Here is an 18,021-nt window from a genome sequence, read left to right as displayed (position 1 = left end):
GTATTGTGTATGTGTTTGATATTGTATATATAGGCTGCCCTTGATGCTTTCATCCTACACATTAGGCCTACATTATTGATGATCATGACTTATTGGGATATTAATTATTTCATGATATGAATATCATTTGCTATTGAAGTTATTGGATTTAACTGCTATTTATGATTTGGTTTGTTGGATATGTTTACTGATGCCAAACATTGTATATTGTTTGTTCCCTTTGTACAGCGCACACCAATTAAAACTGTAAACAGAATCCTCTGCCTCTGCCTCGTCTTGGTCAGCCTGGCCGGTGGCCTTGCCTGCTCACCATTTCTGTCCATTCCACCTATACGAACTATTTCTGAGTGCTGCCACTCTTTCAAGTGTCTTGGTGGATCCAGTAGGTGGTGGAGGTGGCATGAGGGTTGAACCTGCAAGTGCTGCAGTGCAAACATCCAGCTATCAGCAATCTATCCACTCCACCATCACTACCTTTGCCCAGATGGATTGAGATTTCCGGGGACTTTTATCTTCAAAGTAAAGTTTCAGAGTGAAGAGCAGACTGGGGTTTGAACTTTGAACCCACAATGTCTGGATCATGTGGACAGACGCTTAACACTATGAGCTACCACTCTCTCTGTGGTCTATCATGGTTTCTCCTCTCTTTTATCTGGCTAACATCCATGATAACAAAGCACTATGCTGTGCATGATCCCAAGGCCCCATTTGAAGTGACAACCTAAAATAGAAGCAAAACTGTGAGGAATCTCTCTCCAAAATCATGAAAAACGTCTACCGAAACCTTGAACTATAGCATGTCGTTTTTTCATGATTCTCATCATTTTTTTTAAATCCTCCAAAATCATGAAAAACTACATACTATAGTATGTCTTCGGAAACCATGAACTATACTGACTATAGTATGTAGTTTTTTCATGATTTTCATGATTTTTTAAAAATCCTCAAATATCATGAAAAACGACATAGACGTATGTCTACTGTAACGACATAGACGTATGTCTACTGTTACGGCCAGCCAAAATTAGGTTATTTGGTATTATCTGTTTCCTGTGTTCCGAGGTGGAGAGTTGACGAGAAGTGGAGGAGACCTGCGTCATCATAAGACTGATGCTAGTGCTCGCTGCTGTGGGGAATTAGTCCTCTCCACGGATTGGCCGGCTCTGATGAGCTCCAGCAGTGGATTGGGTGATGGCCACACCCGATCTACTATAAAGCTCAGTCACAAACAACACTGAAGTCTATTCAGATGACTGGCAGCTTCAGGGCAGCAAGGATTCAGTCCCCCTGTCCTCTCACCACAACCTGCGACCATCCTGTCCAGTTCTTTATTTGGGATAAATTTTTTAGTTCTGTTTGACTTGTGTTTGTAGTTGTTCAGGTTAATTTGGGTTTGTATATTTTGTAAATATTCCTGATTGTGGGCTGTAAATAAATGCACATTCCGATTTATTACAATTTTCTTTCTGCATTTTAAGTTGCTTCCCCTAACCCTAGACTAGGGGGCGTAAGATGTGGGTGCTCATCCGGGCCAAAAGTTTAAACTTGTGGGTCATTTTGATCATGCCAGTTGGGTTGGTTTGGTTTGGTTTGGTTTTAAGTTGGCGGATTTGTATTGTTTATCGGTGATACTTTTGTGCAGATACCGACCATTAGTATTAGCTCATGTGTTTCTCTCAAGTGCCTTTGTTGCTGTTTGCTAATGTCTCAATCTTTGCACTGCAGGCGGAGAGAGAAGAATGGTGTTGCAACATTCTGAGAAGTGTATTCTGGTGGCTTCAGCGAGAGCCCTTCGCCTTCTACCACGGTAAGTGTGACCATGGGGAGGAAGAGGAAACTCTTACGTCCCATGGTTGAACATTTCCGTGACGAGGGTGGGGGAGGCTCTCGGTTGTGTTGGGTGGGGGACTCGACAGAGTCTTAGGCTGGCCCTCCACCTAGGTGGTAGTGATGTATCAGACTGTCCTTTAGTATGTCCGCCAGTAGTCGTGTATCCCACTGTTTGTGTGAATATTTAAGTCAATGTTTTTTTTTTAAAGTCTTTTAGCCCCACAAGCCAAGTTGAATTATCATTTCGATCCGGACGATTTTTGATTAATTCAGACGGGTGAAATGGCTGTTCAAAACCTACATTGTGAGATTACAGTTTCAGTTAATCCAATGGTATATGCGGTAGCCTAAATCTACACTGTTATGCCACTTGGGATTCGTAATGCCCCTGTGAGGCTGGGTGCACTTTATTCGGTTATCTTTGAGTATGATGCAGGTTGAGAATATTTACACACTAGCCTACTATATGAGATGATTTGAGAGTGAGAATTGTGAATATTAAATTGTCAGTTTGGACGTGCAAATTAAAAAGTCTGATTTGTCCTTTAGGGTGAACTTCATGGGAAGTTTTCTTCTACGAAGAGGGGTGTATTTTTTAAATGTGAGATAGATCTATGATATTTTGCCATGGTATTTTGTGAAAAGTGAATTAATGAAATTGCTGATAACATTTGGTAAACTTCAGGGGAGAAGTTTTCTTTTAGGAAAGGGGGGTGTTGCGGCCAGCCATAATTGGGTTATTTTGTATTTGGTATTATCTGTTTCCTGTGTTCTGAGGTGGAGAGTTGATGAGAAGTGGAGGAGACCTGCGTCATCATGAGATGATTACTGGAGAGTGCTTGCTGCTGTGGGGAATTAGTCGTCTCCACGGATTGGCCGGCTCTGATGAGCCCTATGACACCAGCAGTGGATTGGGTGGTGGCCACGCCCGATCTACTATAAAGCTCAGTCACAAACAATTCTGTTCAGAGGACTGGCAGCTTCAGGGCAGCAGAGTATCGGTCCCCCTGTCCTCTCACCACAACCTGTGACCATGCTGTCCAGTTCTTTATTTGGGATACGTTTTTGAGTTCGGTTTGATTTGCGTTTTGTTAGTTCAGGTTAATTTGGGTTGTATATTTTGAATTTGGGTTTGTTTGTGGGCTGTGAATAAATGCACATTCCGTTTTATTACAATTGTCTTTCTGCATTTAATGTTGCTTCCCTTAACCCTACACTAGGGGGCGTGATCCTTCAAAATCATGAAAAACTACATACTATAGTATATCTTCTGAAACCATGAACTATAGTATGCCGTTTTTTCATCAGTTTAACTTAAAGAAGCATTCAGTGATTAGAGGGGAGTAGAGAGGATTATCACAAAACAAAAAATACGTGATATTTGAATAAGGTGAAATCACTGAATATACCTTTAAACGCCCAATGCATTCTTAATGGCATTGGGCATTTAAGTTAAATAACTCAAACTACAAAACATTTCAAAGTAAAAAGTTCCAGCATGTGTCTCCACAGTAAGCTGAATAATAAAAAGTGTGAATGGAGTTTCTAGGTGAAAGTAATTTTTGACATGCCAATGTCTGCCATTGAAAATTGAAAAATTTGAAAGCACTATTTCTAAAACTATGAAACATTTCAAAGATTCCTTTTCAGGCAAACATGTCCACCGTAAGATGAACCTAAGTAGGCTAGAATGGGGTTGGTAGGTTAAGTATGTAGGACTAGTAGTTCTTTTCATTTTTTTCAAATCCTCAAAAATGATATCTCTTTTTTTTTTCAAAAATTCAAAAAACTATGGGCTATAACCCATCGTTTTTTTCATTTTTTTTAAATCCTCAAAAATGATGAAAAACGGCGTGCTATAGTATGCCGTACGATATGGGCTATAGCCCATGGTCCAAAATTCAAAAAACGAGGATAATCTTTTTTTCAAAAAACATGGGCTATAACCCATCGTTTTTTTTGTTTTTTTTTTAATCCTCAAAAATGATGAAAAACGGCGTGCTATAGTATGCCGTACGATATGGGCTATAGCCCATGGTCCAAAATGATGAAAAACAAGGATTTTAAAAAAAAAAGATTAAAAGAAAAGTAACTCCGAGACCATGGGCTATAGTTCATTGTCTCGAATGATTTTCGTCTTTTTTTTAAATCCTCAAAAATGATGAAATAGTAAGCCATCTGAGATGGGCTATAGCCCATGGTCAAAAATGATGAAAAACGATTTGAAAAAAAGACAATGATTGTGCCTGTTTTTGGACTATTGCCTTACAAGTCAAAGTTGCCTCAAACATTATGGAACAATTAACTGTCTTTCTTTTCTTTAAGAAGGGAGATGTAACACACACCGCATCATGTCGCGTATTTAAACCACCACACGATGGCGCTGTAGTAACAACAGACCACCTGTTACACTCCACACTGTGCAGATCATATAGTCCCACGAGACTTTGGGACGGGAGTTGAGTTGATTCATGAGATCCAAGATGGCGGAATAAACAAACCTATAAGGCTTTGATTGATTGATTGAAATATGTATTAACAGTTTGTAGAATTACAGTACATTTTAAGCACAAACTCAATACAGAGACTGTTAACTGAGTGGACGACCCAATTAAGCATTACACTTGTTTACAACAGGGTCCACATTGTTCAATTCATTAAAACATTTAGAGACATACAAATAGACACTTCTATGTAGTTAAAGAACAGAACAGGAATTCATCATGTAGGAAGCAAAAAGGGAAAGGATACTACAGTGAGGGGAAAAGGGGGGGCGGTGGGGGGATTCAGATTTTACAGAGGCCAGTTTCGAATTGCAGCCATCCGTAGGTGCCCTTTGAGAGTGGTTTTGAAGGAGTCAAGGGATTCACATGTCTTAATGACTGTTGGTAGGGCGTTCCACATTTTGGTGGCATAGGAGCGAAAAGAATTTAGTCCCTTGTTTGTGCCGAATCTGGGTTGTACATGCAGTGCCGGTTCTAGGCCTTTTGAGGCCCTAGGCAACATATTATACAGAGCCCCCCCCCCTCCTGCTTTGCCACGCCGGATAAAAATTGTAAATTTGCCATGAAAATGCTTCAATCTGGTGCACTTTGAGATCAAAATTAAGAAGCTAGGTGGGGGCCACATATGTTTATAAACAAATCACAAATGTTTATGAACAAATCCCAAATGTTTATAAACAAATCACAAATGTTTATAAACAAATACCAAAATGTTTATAAACAAATCCCAAATCCCATGAGACTTGGTCCTACCCCCCCCCCGACCATGAGACCTACTACAGGTCAACTGGTAGTGGTCCTACCCCCCCCCCCCCCCCCATGAGACTTACAAATCCCAAATGTTTATAAACAAATCCCAAATGTTTGTAAACAAATCCCAAATGTTTATAAACAAATCACAAATGTTTATAAACAAATCACAAATGTTTATAAACAAATCACAAATGTTTATAAACAAATCACAAATGTTTATAAACAAATACCAAAATGTTTATAAACAAATCCCAAATCTCTTGGTCCTACCCCCCCGACCATGAGACTTACTACAGGTCAACTGGTAGTGGTCCTACCCCCCCCATGAGACTAACAAATCCCAAATGTTTATAAACAAATCCCAAAATGTTTATAAATAAATCACAAATGTTTATAAACAAATCACAAATGTTTATAAACAAATACCAAAATGTTTATAAACAAATCCCAAATCCCTTGGTCCTACCCCCCCGACCAACAGTACATGGTTTGTTGCACTCCCTCTGGTGTTGTGGGTGTGGACTTCGTTTACATTAAGGAAGTATTTAGACAGGTACATGGGTATCTTGGTGGTGTATCGAATCTTGTGGACCAGACCCATTGCAAGATGCTGTACTCTGTAGTCGACCCTAAGCCATCCCAGCCTGTCAAAGTGGGCAGGGGTGAGGTGGGTTCGGGGGGTGAGGCCAAGAAGGAGCCTGACCAGTTTGTTTTGGGAGGTCTGCAGCCTTGTTTTAAGGGCCTTTGAGGTGCATAGTGGATGCATAGTCAAAGAAACCTTGTACGAGGGCTCCTGTTAAGGTCTTCAAGGTGTTTTTGTTGACCAGTGAGGAGATCCTGTAAAGGAATCTTGTTCTTTGATTTACTTTTTTGATTACGTTGGTGGCCATTTTATCACCGGAAAGATTGGCCTCCAGGATGGAACCTAGGTAGGTAATTTCATCTTTTCGTGTGATAATATTGTCACCCACTCTAACCAAGAAGCCATCTGCCTTGCTGAGATTACTATTAGATCCGAAGAGAATGGATTCAGTTTTTCCCAGGTGTAAGGATAGTTTGTTATCAGCGAGCCAGGTGCGGATTCTACCGAGTTCAGAGCTGAGGGTATTTTCAACCTGCAGTTTGTTCCTGTCCGAGACCAGCAGTGCTGAGTCATCTGCGAACAGGAACAAGTTGCAGTCACAAGCTGATGTCATGTCGTTAACATATATTAGGAACAGTAAAGGCCCTAGTATGCTTCCTTGTGGGACGCCACAGCTCACTGGGAGGTGGGGGACAGTGTTCTGTTCACCTCCACCATCTGTTCTCTCCCCTCCAGGTAGGATTGCATCCAGCTCACTGATGTGCTATCAAAACCAATAGCTTTAAGTTTGTTAACCAGTATGGTGTCAAAAGCCTTTTGGAGGTCCAGCATGACCATGCCGCATTATTTTCCAGCATCCACCTCGTGTTTGATGTGGTCGCTCAAATAGAGGAGGCATGTGTCAGTGGAGTGGGATGTTCTGAAACCAGATTGGAACTCGTACAACAATTTATTAGTGGCAAGATACTTTTCAACCTGTTCATAGACTATTTTTTCCATCACTTTCGAGATGGAGCTTAGAATAGAAATAGGGCGGTAGTTGCCGGGTTCTAATTTACTCCCTTTTTTGTACAGGGGGGTTACTTTGGCCAGTTTAAAATCTTGGGGGACCTGTCCCTGTTTGATGGAGAGGTTTACTATGTGGGTGATGACTGGAGCTATGAAAATGGCTGAGTCTCTGAGAAATGTGGAGGGAATATTGTCATGGCCAGTGGCCTTGTGGGGTTGGAGGGCACTCAGTTTTTTAAGTACCTCCTCAGTTGTTACCATTGCCATTTTAAAATCATCTTTACAAACACCTAGGTTTTTGTAGAAGGCTTTGATGTGCTCTACACCAAAACGCAGAGAGTGGGAGGGCAGTTTGTTAACCAGCATTGTTGCAATGTTTGTAAAGAAGATGTTCAAGTGGTTGGCTACATCAAGCTTGTCAGTGATGAGGGTGTTATTCGATTTGATGTTTATGTTAGTAAACCTGGTTTTAAGTTTCTGACAACAGCCTATAGTTGGTTATTTAGTAGCTTCCAGAGCTCCCGAGGATTGTTTTTGATTTCCTCTGCTTAATATCATTGATAAAGTTACTTTTGGCTGATTTGGTCATGGCAATTACACTGTTTCTTAGCTTGTTACATTGGGTTTTAAGGATGCACATGAGTGTAGGAGTTGCTTTTTTGGGCTTCTTTCCTAATGTCGTTTAAACCAGTGATTCTCACACATTTTAATGTCAAGGTAAGGACCTCCATATTAATGTAATAATTTGCCCAATTTAGGTGCCTAATAATAAGGTGGTTGGCAATGGCACCTTATTGAACAATGTGGACCCTGTTGTAAACAAGTGTAATGCTTATAATTGGGTCGTCCACTCACAGTTAACAGTCTTTGTATTGAGTTTGTGCTTGAAATGTACTGTAATTCTGCAAACTGTTAATAAATATTTCAATCAATCAATCAACACTGGACGCGAAATCTCTGAAACCCTTTATGCCAAAAACGCGTCCAGTGCTAAAAATATTTTGTGCCAGGAACCGGCCACATACAAGATTTGTGTTGTTGTAATGGTTCAAAGAATATTCCACTGTCACATTCTTTTGAACATATCTTCTATTTTCAAATCGCCCAGTCGGGCTTCTTTTTGGGCTTGTTTTCATGGACCTGGTTGCTTATTTCTCTCACACAATCTGGCAACACGTAAAGTCAGCTGGTACGCTTACGTCTCGGGGTTAAAGGTAAGGCAGTAAGCTGCTGTACTCTGTCGCACTTGTTTGTTTTGTTGTATTTAAATCGTCAACTTTCGACAGCGGGTGAGTAAACCAAATTGGACTTATTGACAAATAACGCTACTCACTTTCCGCAGTTCGTCTTAAAGTGCGGCCAATGTGAAAAGACGCAAATAGCAGATGCGATTAAAGTCAACGTAGCGCACTGTAACTTTGTATTAGCAGCCTTGCTGCTAACGTTTAGCCAGGTAACATAGCGATGCTAACTACTTAGCAGTTAGCTAAGTTTGCAAGGACTGGCAGGGCTCACCAACTCTGAATCGCCATTGAGAAGATAAATAATCTGTATCAATGGCATCACTTAATTCGGCTAAATATTGATTATATGACACGACACGCATATTGTAATTTCTAATGTTTTTCTTTTTTCTGAATACATCTCCTTTTTAATATATATATACATGTATATGAAGTTAGCAAGCTAATGTCAGCTAGCCAGCTGAGGGTAGTTTCTGGTATTGCTAACTGCATAGCCAAAATAAGCTAACACAGAGTGAACCCTGCCCTTGTAAACCACTGATTATGGTTAAGTCTAGTATGAAGACTTGACTTACTTGACCAGAGCGGTGTCTCATCTAAACGGCGCTGGACTTGAATAAAATGTAATTATCGTATTGCTCTCTTTTCCTTAGATAGTTTTCTAGTTGGGTAAATCTGGGTCAAGATTAACGTGTAATCGTAATGTGTCGGTGTCATAGAATCAAAGCTTTCGTGTGGGTAAATAGATTTTTACATGCATTGATTATGTCGCATTTCTTAACCATTGCTTTACATTTTGCAGTTGCAGCGTGTTGAAGTGACCTGTAATAAAGGTGCATAATCTTGGTGTAGCCTCAGTGAATGTCAGTGTGTGACTGAGTTTAGTTCCTCTGTGTGTAACGTTCTGTACAGGCACTGCTGCACAGAAGACATGGCGCGTCTGGTTGCGGTTTGCAGGGACGGGGAAGAAGACTTTCCATTCCTCTCCAGGCAGATTCCCTTATATATTGATGATAGTCTCACTGTAAGAACGCATTTCTGTATCATTCTCAGTGGGTGTCACCACCACAGTCATAGCTTACTGCATGCAATTTAGGACACTAGCTAGGTCAAATGCACTGAATGCAGGGGAATAGAGCTGAAACAATTGATTATTTTCTTGGTGAATACTTTTTCAATGAATCTAATATTCGAGAAGCGTATTTTGTAATATGTTGTAAAGGACGTCAAAAAACCATGAGTAACCCATAGACTGAAGTTTAGAACCTCAGTGGTATAATATTTAATTGTCATTGCACTGATAATAGTCCCTGTGTGCAACCAAAACCAACATATAATTTGATCTCTTTAATCCTGTGTGCTAGTCCTCTGCTCTTAAATATTTTTTTGCCTTGACGCTTGACGGTGAGAAACACAGAGGACAGTTTCTAATGTGCAGTAATGCAGGTTGGATAGAATAGGACCTTGAAACATTGTTTACCTGTCAAAGTGGCTAGTTAACAGTAACAGTACAGCCAATATAGGATTTGTGCATGCATAGTGAGTGGTTGTTGAACGTCGTTTAATGCAATCCGATAGGACTTTTCTGTGTGGATGTATGGGCTGAAAATGCCAGAAAGTAGTTTTTTGCCACTCCGTAGGCGTTCCCGCATAACTTCCGGGTATGATGATGTCACTTGCATACCCTCTATTTCTGGCAAACGGCCACTTTGAAAAATGGTATCTCAACTCAAGTATCTTATTTCTTGGTGGATAGTTAAAGTATAAACTATTGTATTAATTCCAAAACGAATATTAGGGGAGTGGGCACACGTTTTTGGTGAAGTTTGGTAGAAATGCTTACCATCTGTTTGACCAGAGATGATTAATAACTTGAGTTGATTGCATGAGCTGCTGAGTGACCCCACACACACTTTTGTTTTCAGATGGTGATGGAATTTTCTGACAGTGTCATGGAAGCTGACAACCACCAGATTAATGGCTCTCAATTAAAAGCCTTTGCCCAGGTGAGGAGCTTTATGTTTGGCCAGCGTAAAACAGTTTATAAAAAGGCAAAGAGAGATTATTGGAGCTGGTGATAATTGGCTGAACTGATAATCAATATCAACAACTAACAAGTATACCTCAAACATGTGTCAGAGAGGTGAGTCATGGCTCCACGTGTTCTGTAAATGGTCATAACAGGTATGTCTCATGTCTTCATCTCCTAGTACCTCTCTAAATTGAAACAAGAAGATTTGAACGTTGCTATGACGGTAACGTCCAGAGAGGTTTTCAGTGCACTATCCCAGCTGGTGCCGTGTGTGGGCTGCAGACGGAGTGTGGAGCGCCTCTTCTCCCAGTTGGTGGAGTCTGGGAACCCTGCCCTAGAGCCTCTCACTGTGACGTCCACAAGCACACTCTCTGTCACCAAGGCCTGTTTGGAAGACGTAAAGAAACTGTACACTCTTTTCTACTTCCATGGGTGAGTTTCAGTAATGTAGCCTGGTCTTCGTTTGCTGTATTCCCAAGGCTCAGTCCAACCTGAATGCTGTCGTATGCATTTAAAACTAGACAACTTAACCGTCATGTGTGTCTGTTTCTTCATTGCTGCGGTGCTGATTGATATTTCACTTAAGCTTTGTGCGTAAGGGGTAGGAGGGACAGTCCATTATTAGACATAGGGATGGATCTCTTTTGTCTAAATATTGGTAATTATTTCTCTGCTTGAGTACTTGTGATATCAGATCATGTAAAATCATTTTATTATTGATTTGTTGATATTAAACAAAAGGGTTTAATAATGTAAATTAAATAAGTTCTTCCTGATTAAGCAGAAAATAAATCCATAGAATAATCGCTAAGAAAATAATCTGTAATTGAGACTAATGTATAGGAGTTACAGTCAGTGTTATTTTATCTCCTATACATTGTTGACCGCTAACATAAGTCTTTGGTAATCTTATTTTTGGTTTGAACTATATCACTATAACTCTACAAATCGAGTAGCTGTGTTGTTGCAGCATCAGTTACAGCCTTATATCTTACACCCTGTAAGAAAACTATGTCATAGTTGTATCCATTACAGCCTGTTCAGTGTTCAATGCCTCTGTTTCTATAGGTTAAAGCTGAATGACGTGATTGATGCTATCCCAAAAAGCAAAAAGAACAAGCGATGTCAGTTGCACTCCTTAGACACGCACAAACCCAAGCCCTTGGGGTGAGTAATGTCCAATGTCTTTCTTTCATTCTTGGACTGCTGCATCAGCTCTTTTATAAGTTCCAGGATGTTCTTGTGTAGAGGCTACATTTGAATCCACTCACACCTGGAAGCATTCATTCATGTAAAATGCATATTGTTACAGTTTGTATTAGGCAGGTACTCACACAGTACAGGCAGAGTACTAATGGAAGGACCGGCCGACCATGTCGTCAAACTCATGTCACAATGACAACATTCGTGCAAGTCTCTGACAGAGACAAGCTTGTTCATTTATCAGAAAACTCAGTTTTCCTTGTGGCAACAGAACAGGGAAATATAGGTCTTAAATGTAACACAGAAATGCCATTTGTTTTGGAAAAGTACTAACGGAGTACTCTAATTGCAACACTAGGTTATGCACAAAAAACACTTAAATGGAAAAGGCTACTGCTCACTATCTTACCCTTGTGTCCTTCGAAAGTTTGGCTAAAGCATCATTTTGTTGGAATTTTATTTTCAAATATGATATTGAAAATATTTTGTGTTACCTATACCATAAAGGTAATATACTTCAGAGTCTGGACATTGGGAATTGGCTTTTATATCATGTTTTACGTTAAATCATTAGATACTATTGGTTACATTTTCACCTTTTTTATATGGTAGAATGTTTGGGTCTGTTTAGGAGAACTCACTGTGGTTGATTGGTCAGTGCAGTGGCAGTGCTGCTGATTGTCTTGATAGGCGGTGATGTTTGTCAGTGTAGATGCCAGTGTCTTAATAATTGTGGCTTCTGTTCACAGGGGAAGTTGGATGGATGTATGGGAGCTGATGTCTCAGGAGTGCAGAGATGAGGTGGTCCTCATCGATAGTGCCTGTCTCTTAGAAACTCTGGAGACATACTTGCGCAAACACAGGTAATGTGTTACTAATGCTACTTTTCCTATTTTTGGATTCTGTTTAAAGAAGGGATGCAAAATTGCAAATGTATCTGATTAGATTAAAGTACTAGATTTAGGGGGAATTGGCATATTATCAAATTGGGTATGAAGGGGAGAAAATATATATTTTACTTTTTGGGAGGGGCTCGGGGTTCAGTAGCATAGTCTCCTTATTGTTTATCTCTGTACCTCTTACATGCAAACAAAATAACTCAGATCTTATGTTGTACTTACTTTAAATCTGTCATATTACCCGAGGAATATGATCTGTTATCATGACTATTACTGTGTGTACCTGATCCTGGGATATCTTTCAGTGAAAATCTCAATAAAAATATTTATATAAAATAAAAAGTACTAGATTTTGATATTTTATTCGTGTGTTTTGACATCTTGATCTAATTAGTATTATTATTACATGGTTTATTATGGATATTTTATGGTTAGTTTTACAGAAGGAGTTATTTCATTACATTGTTTTTGACTGACGGTACTTTACAGCCTACAACTCTTACAGTCTAGGCTGAAAGTTTCTGTCATCATAAATATTGTTTTGGTAGACTATGAACTGAAATTAACATGTCTTTGGTGATATCTGTTTGTTATCTGTTTAAGAGAAAATGGTTCAATTATATGTTGTCAATCCATCCACAGGTTTTGCACAGACTGCAAGAATAAGGTGCTTAGGGCGTACAACATCTTAGTGGGGGAGTTGGACTGTACTAAGGAGAAGGGATACTGTGCTGCCTTGTATGAGGGTCTCTGCTGCTGCCCCCATGAACGCCATGTCCATGTGTGCTGTGAGACTGACTTCATCGCCCACCTCCTTGGCCGGGCTGAGCCTGAGTTTGCAGGGGGTTATGAGTAAGTGCATTGCTGGAATTCCTGCTGCAGATGTTTTCTTTTGTTTTTCTTTTTATCCCACGATTTTGCAACCCATTTTTTCACCCAGTCAATTATCTAATGTAATCCTGGGTGCTACACTTCCTTTGCCAACCTGGGGGGGGGCAGTAGACTGACCTCATGCTTGCTTCTATGCATGAGGAGTCCAAGAGTTTCCCCTCCATCAGGTGCCCCAGCTGGCCAGGGGGCTGCACCTCTTTTAAGCTACAGTTGTGCATTTTTCTTTCACAATATCCTTTGTACCTCTTTGCCATTGTACATTGTCAGTGTTGCTGCTTTAATTGTTTTGTTGGGTTCCATTTGCACCAAGTGCCAAAACGGTTGTCCTTTGTGTGAACCTCGTACTTGGTAATCGGTTCCGAGGACTGAGGTTCATGGTTTTGAATCCAAACTAGGCCAGTTTGGATGCAAAAAATCTCTGTTATGCCTGTTGGTAGTTTGAAGCAGTCAAGTATTTGATGAATGTCTCTTTGTTAGACGCAGAGAGAGGCATGCAAAGACGATTGACATTGCACAAGAGGAAGTCCTAACCTGTTTAGGAATCCACCTTTATGAACGGCTGCACAAAATCTGGCAGAAACTGAGGGCGGAGGAGCAGACATGGCAGATGCTCTTCCACTTGGGAATTGATGCACTGCGCAAAAGTTTTGAGGTACGTACCGTTTAAGCCTGTGAGTGACCGATAAAATGGTTACATTGGAATGATTGGATGGGTCATTGTGTTCTGATTGATGTGCAACTTAATGTGTCTTAACCCCAATGGATCCAGATGGCTGTGGAGAAGATGCAGGGCTTCAGCCGACTGGAGCAGCTTGTTGAGGAGCTCTCTGAGGAGGAGAGGGTGAAAGAGTTGAAGCAAGAGAAAAAGAGACAAAAACGAAAGAACCGTCGCAAAAACAAGTGTGGTTTCGACTCGACTAAGCAGGAACCTGAACCTGAGGAGAAGGAAAAAAGTTTGGATGAGGTAATTAATCTGACCTTGCATGTGTTGTAGTCCTCATACTTCCAATTTGCGCCACATGGTATAATTAAGTGTCTGTGCGGCCAGCAAATCTGAGACGCACAAACACAATAAAACGCTACAATATCAATAAAAGCAGCGGAGGGGTTTATGTAGGCTATACACATAGTGTAAAAACGTGTACGCCAGGATGGAACAAAAAACGGGCACGACATACCTTACTAAGTATTACAGGGCACCATTGTGAGATGTCAGTTTGCACATGTTGAACTCCCTCTGGTGTTTAAAAAAAGAACGCACACGGATTGTCACTCACTTGTAAACAAACCAGACAACCCCACAAGTATGGCGGCCGCTACCACGTGACACATATGTTGACGCCCCCTAAAGGAGGTTTTGGTACGCTCTATATAAACGGCATATTTAGGCTAGATCCATTGCCAGAACCAGCAGACTTTCTTAATCCAGCTCTTGGTTTTATCTTTGGCCACTGACTGACTGTTGTTCTCCGCTGCTGGTTGGAAATGTTACATCGCAATCGTCAGCCCTCCACGCTAAGTCAGAGGGCACAAAATGGAAGCAAATGGAGCCGTGGGGCCTGGCTGCCTGCGTTACAAAAACTCTTAAGCCTCCGCCTCGCACACATCATTCAGCTAAATCAGTTGTGTTTGTGTGTACCTCTGCAAGGGATTTGCAATGTATGTAATATATACACTTATGGGTTTGAAGTGAACCAATATATTATAACTCTGGTTTGCAGTGATGTAAGTTGGTTTTCAATGTAATGAGTCCCAGGATGCAGGGATGGTCTTTTAGAAATGAGTCTCACTTCAACCACGTTAGGAGTCATATTTTGCCATTTTTACAAATTGCAGCATTTAACTCATTTCATTTTATGTGGTTATAATGAGGTTATATTCATGTAGAAAACAGAAGAAGAAATAATTATAACTAAAGCTAGCAAAATAAACTAGAATAAAAAACAGTACAATAGTGCATCCCGTGGATGCAGAGGTCGTTGTTTTATTGCGTCCCTTAACTATAAACTGCGTTTTGGGATGCAAAATGCAACCTATTTTAATCTCTGGGCTTGAACCACATACTGAACCAATATCGGCATGAGGGAAATGTTGGTGTGTTAGTTATCTGCAGCCTACCAAGCTGTATATTCTGAACAGTTATTTGTTTCCCTGGCACAAAATGAAGAAATGACTATACAAATCGGTGTTGGCTATCGGCTAAATTGATAATTTAAACATTCCATATCTGTGCATCCCTAATTGGAAAGCAGGTTATTTTCCCCATTTTTATGAAAAGTAACAGTTTTGTACCGCAATAACATTATATAAACACTATTGCAACTCAACTAGTTAATAGTTGACTTCATGTGTGGTTTTCTCACACCTGCCTTGCCTGTTGTTGTATGTCATGCTGAACGGTATGTGATTTTGTAGGGTTCATTTGAGTCTGTGGTGAGCACCTGCAATGCCTGTGGTAGCCAGGATGAGGAGGAGGAGGAGCAGGAGGAGGAGGAAGAAGAGGTCAGCACTGAGGAGGTTATTGTTGTCAATGGAAGCACTTCCTGTAACTGCTCAGACCGCACAATCCTGGGCTCAACCCCAGTAAAGAAAGGTATCAATGTTAATCTTAACATGAGAATCATAATTGCCTCTCCATTATCCCCATTTTTTTTTTGAGGTTGCATGTGGTGATTATCTCTTCCCCCCCCCACCCCAATGTACTGTCTAGGTTTGTTTCCCAACTGCAATGGTAGTGACTGTGGCTACTCCTCAAGCATGGAAGGAAGTGAGACTGGCTCAAGAGTGGGCTCTGATGTCGGCTGCACTGAGGGAATCTGCAACCATGATGAAGCAGGTCAGTCATATTGAACACCTTCAACTTGTCACATATAAAAAATGAAGTCATTTGTCACATTTTTGTTTTCATTCTAAATAGATTACACAACTGGCCACCACTGTGCAGAAGATAAGGAGGAGGAGGATGGAATGGACAGCTGTGTGGAGTGTTGGGCGAACTCTGAAGAAAACACTAAGTGCAAAATTAAAAAGAAGAAAAGAAAGGGAAAAGGCTTATGTAATGATCAGGTGAGGACATTTCAGATACATTATCTCTACAGTGTGTGACCTGTCTTAAAGACAGGGCAACAGATCATTTTAAACATAGCTGGGAATGAACTTGTCAAAAATCAACAAGGATTGTGCACTTGGTGACTAACTAGTTTATGGTGTTGGCTATGGGCACAATGCTTTCAAAAACCATCACAAACCAGTTGGGCTCGCCCCCTAGTGGTCGGTCTGCAATGAATGAATACTAGATGGGTCAGTATGAAACCCCAAATTATTTATAGAGATTTTGTTGCTATTTGGTGTGCTACTGCTAACCTAACATTTTAGGAAAAAAATACTACTGGAAAGGAATCGTTTCCATGATGGCATCCACAATGGAAACATTCAATGTACCTTTAAGGCCAATTCCCTCCACTCCTAGTATCACAATTCTTTATACCAGCTTAATTTTCAGCAGTTGCAGAACTTTTTTCATTAAGTAATTTCCAATAATTATTAAGATGCAACTGATATTATAGTCTACACAATGGACTAGTATTTCTTAAGGTGTCTTTTATCTGTTACCCTACTTTTATTTTTTTTAATGTCTCTCGTTGTCTTACAGCGACTAACGGCTGAAGTTTGTGAGACGGATGGGAACACAAGGGAACACAGTCTGACAACATCACACACTTGCCGAAACAAAGAAGTGTGTTCCTCACCTCAGTTACCATGGGCACAGCATCAGAAGAACCTCAACCATCACCATGGGCCTCCAGATGCAAACATGTGTGGCCAGATAAACGCGAAAAGTCTGAAGGACCTTCTGGTTAGTCAAATATGTAATTATTTTTAAACATGTATGGTTTGTATCTTTGTGCTTTCATACTAAAGTGTTTTTGTTATGTTTTCCCCCCTGTGATACATTCTTGAAACAGGAGGATTCTGAAGGGACATCGGACGAGAACGGCCTAACGCAGGATGAAATCCAGGCATTTGTTGAAAGTAACAAGTCCTTCTACAACAACCGTGACCTGTACCGTCAGCATTTGAAAGAAAATTTCACTAACTACTGCCGTGCCACTGAGCAGAGCAAGCCAGCCTGTGGTGTTGAATGACTAGCTACTGCTAGTGATAAAGTATAGTAGCTGCACTCATCAAATCGTTCAATGGGAAAACACTCATGACCACTGCTGCGCCGCCTTTAGTGAAAGAAAAAAAAAATACATTTGGGTATCTCGTTCAGCTATTAACTTGTTTGAATTAAATTAAATGTGATTCTTAGTTTCTATTCATCTCTTTTCTCACTTGTGCCCACATGCTTTTCTTGCCCACCTTCCTTCCAACCCGGTAATGGTTCCTTTTGACAAAGCCTTGTTAATTGTTGGTCTCCATGTAGGGCTGTTGCTAAAGGGCACAATGGAATTTGGTAATCAAACTTGCAAGCTGTGACATTAGGGATATATTTTAGTAGTCTTATTTTTTTTTCTTTTTTGATTTCCTTTTCTGTTTTTGTCTCCTGTGACACTTCATGTAGTGATAAACGTACCAATAAATGTGTACAGAAATTCTAAATATAGAGATTTTACAAAGAATTAACATCCATTTATATTATGAATTGGGTGTGATGTTAAGAGCGCAATGTGCAAACTTTACTAAATAAAGAATATTTATTAATATGCATTATAAAATTGTACTGTACTTTTATACTAAACTCAAGTTCTAAAAGATCTAGAAACCTCTGTTAAAAGTGAATTATTAATAGATATCCACTGGGCCATTGTAACAACTTGCATAAAAGTATTGGGTTGGTAGGCCTACTTTGTGACCACTCACCAACTAATACCAATCCATTATCTTTATGCAAAAACAGCTTGGGCTCCCCATCACGTCACGGGACAAGAAGAAAACACATTTCCCAATGTTGTTTATTACAAATAACCCCTTTTCAATAGTAAAAGAGCCAAGAATGCAAGCTGCTTTCACTATTGTAACCAGACAATCATAATTGTATCACCGTGTTTATTTTACTTGCCCAGTAGATGGC

General features: G+C 40.2%; 1 protein-coding gene across 2 annotated transcripts; it reads left to right on the top strand.

Annotated features, from left to right (window-relative positions):
• The first annotated feature begins 7,872 nt into the window (after positions 1-7,872).
• ggnbp2 (gametogenetin binding protein 2) lies at positions 7,873-17,665 on the top strand. Of its 2 annotated transcripts, none has more exons than XM_080779650.1 (14): positions 7,873-7,892; positions 8,835-8,946; positions 9,848-9,928; positions 10,133-10,386; positions 11,023-11,121; positions 11,907-12,020; positions 12,699-12,908; positions 13,425-13,599; positions 13,717-13,911; positions 15,363-15,540; positions 15,658-15,783; positions 15,865-16,013; positions 16,600-16,803; positions 16,913-17,665. In XM_080779650.1, exons 2-14 carry the CDS (start codon positions 8,854-8,856, stop codon positions 17,090-17,092), a joined length of 2,058 nt encoding a protein of 685 aa, XP_080635776.1. In that variant the 5' UTR covers positions 7,873-7,892; positions 8,835-8,853; the 3' UTR covers positions 17,093-17,665. The 2 variants fall into 2 exon arrangements, with proteins under 2 accessions (XP_080635776.1, XP_080635775.1); XM_080779649.1 differs by having other exon boundaries at positions 7,880-7,967.
• Positions 17,666-18,021: the final 356 nt, after the last annotated feature.

Source organism: Protomyctophum bolini (genome assembly GCF_963924005.1).
Source record: "Protomyctophum bolini genome assembly, chromosome: 13".
NCBI classification, from domain to species: Eukaryota; Metazoa; Chordata; class Actinopteri; order Myctophiformes; family Myctophidae; genus Protomyctophum; species Protomyctophum bolini.
This window is presented reverse-complemented; position numbering and strand designations above follow the sequence as displayed.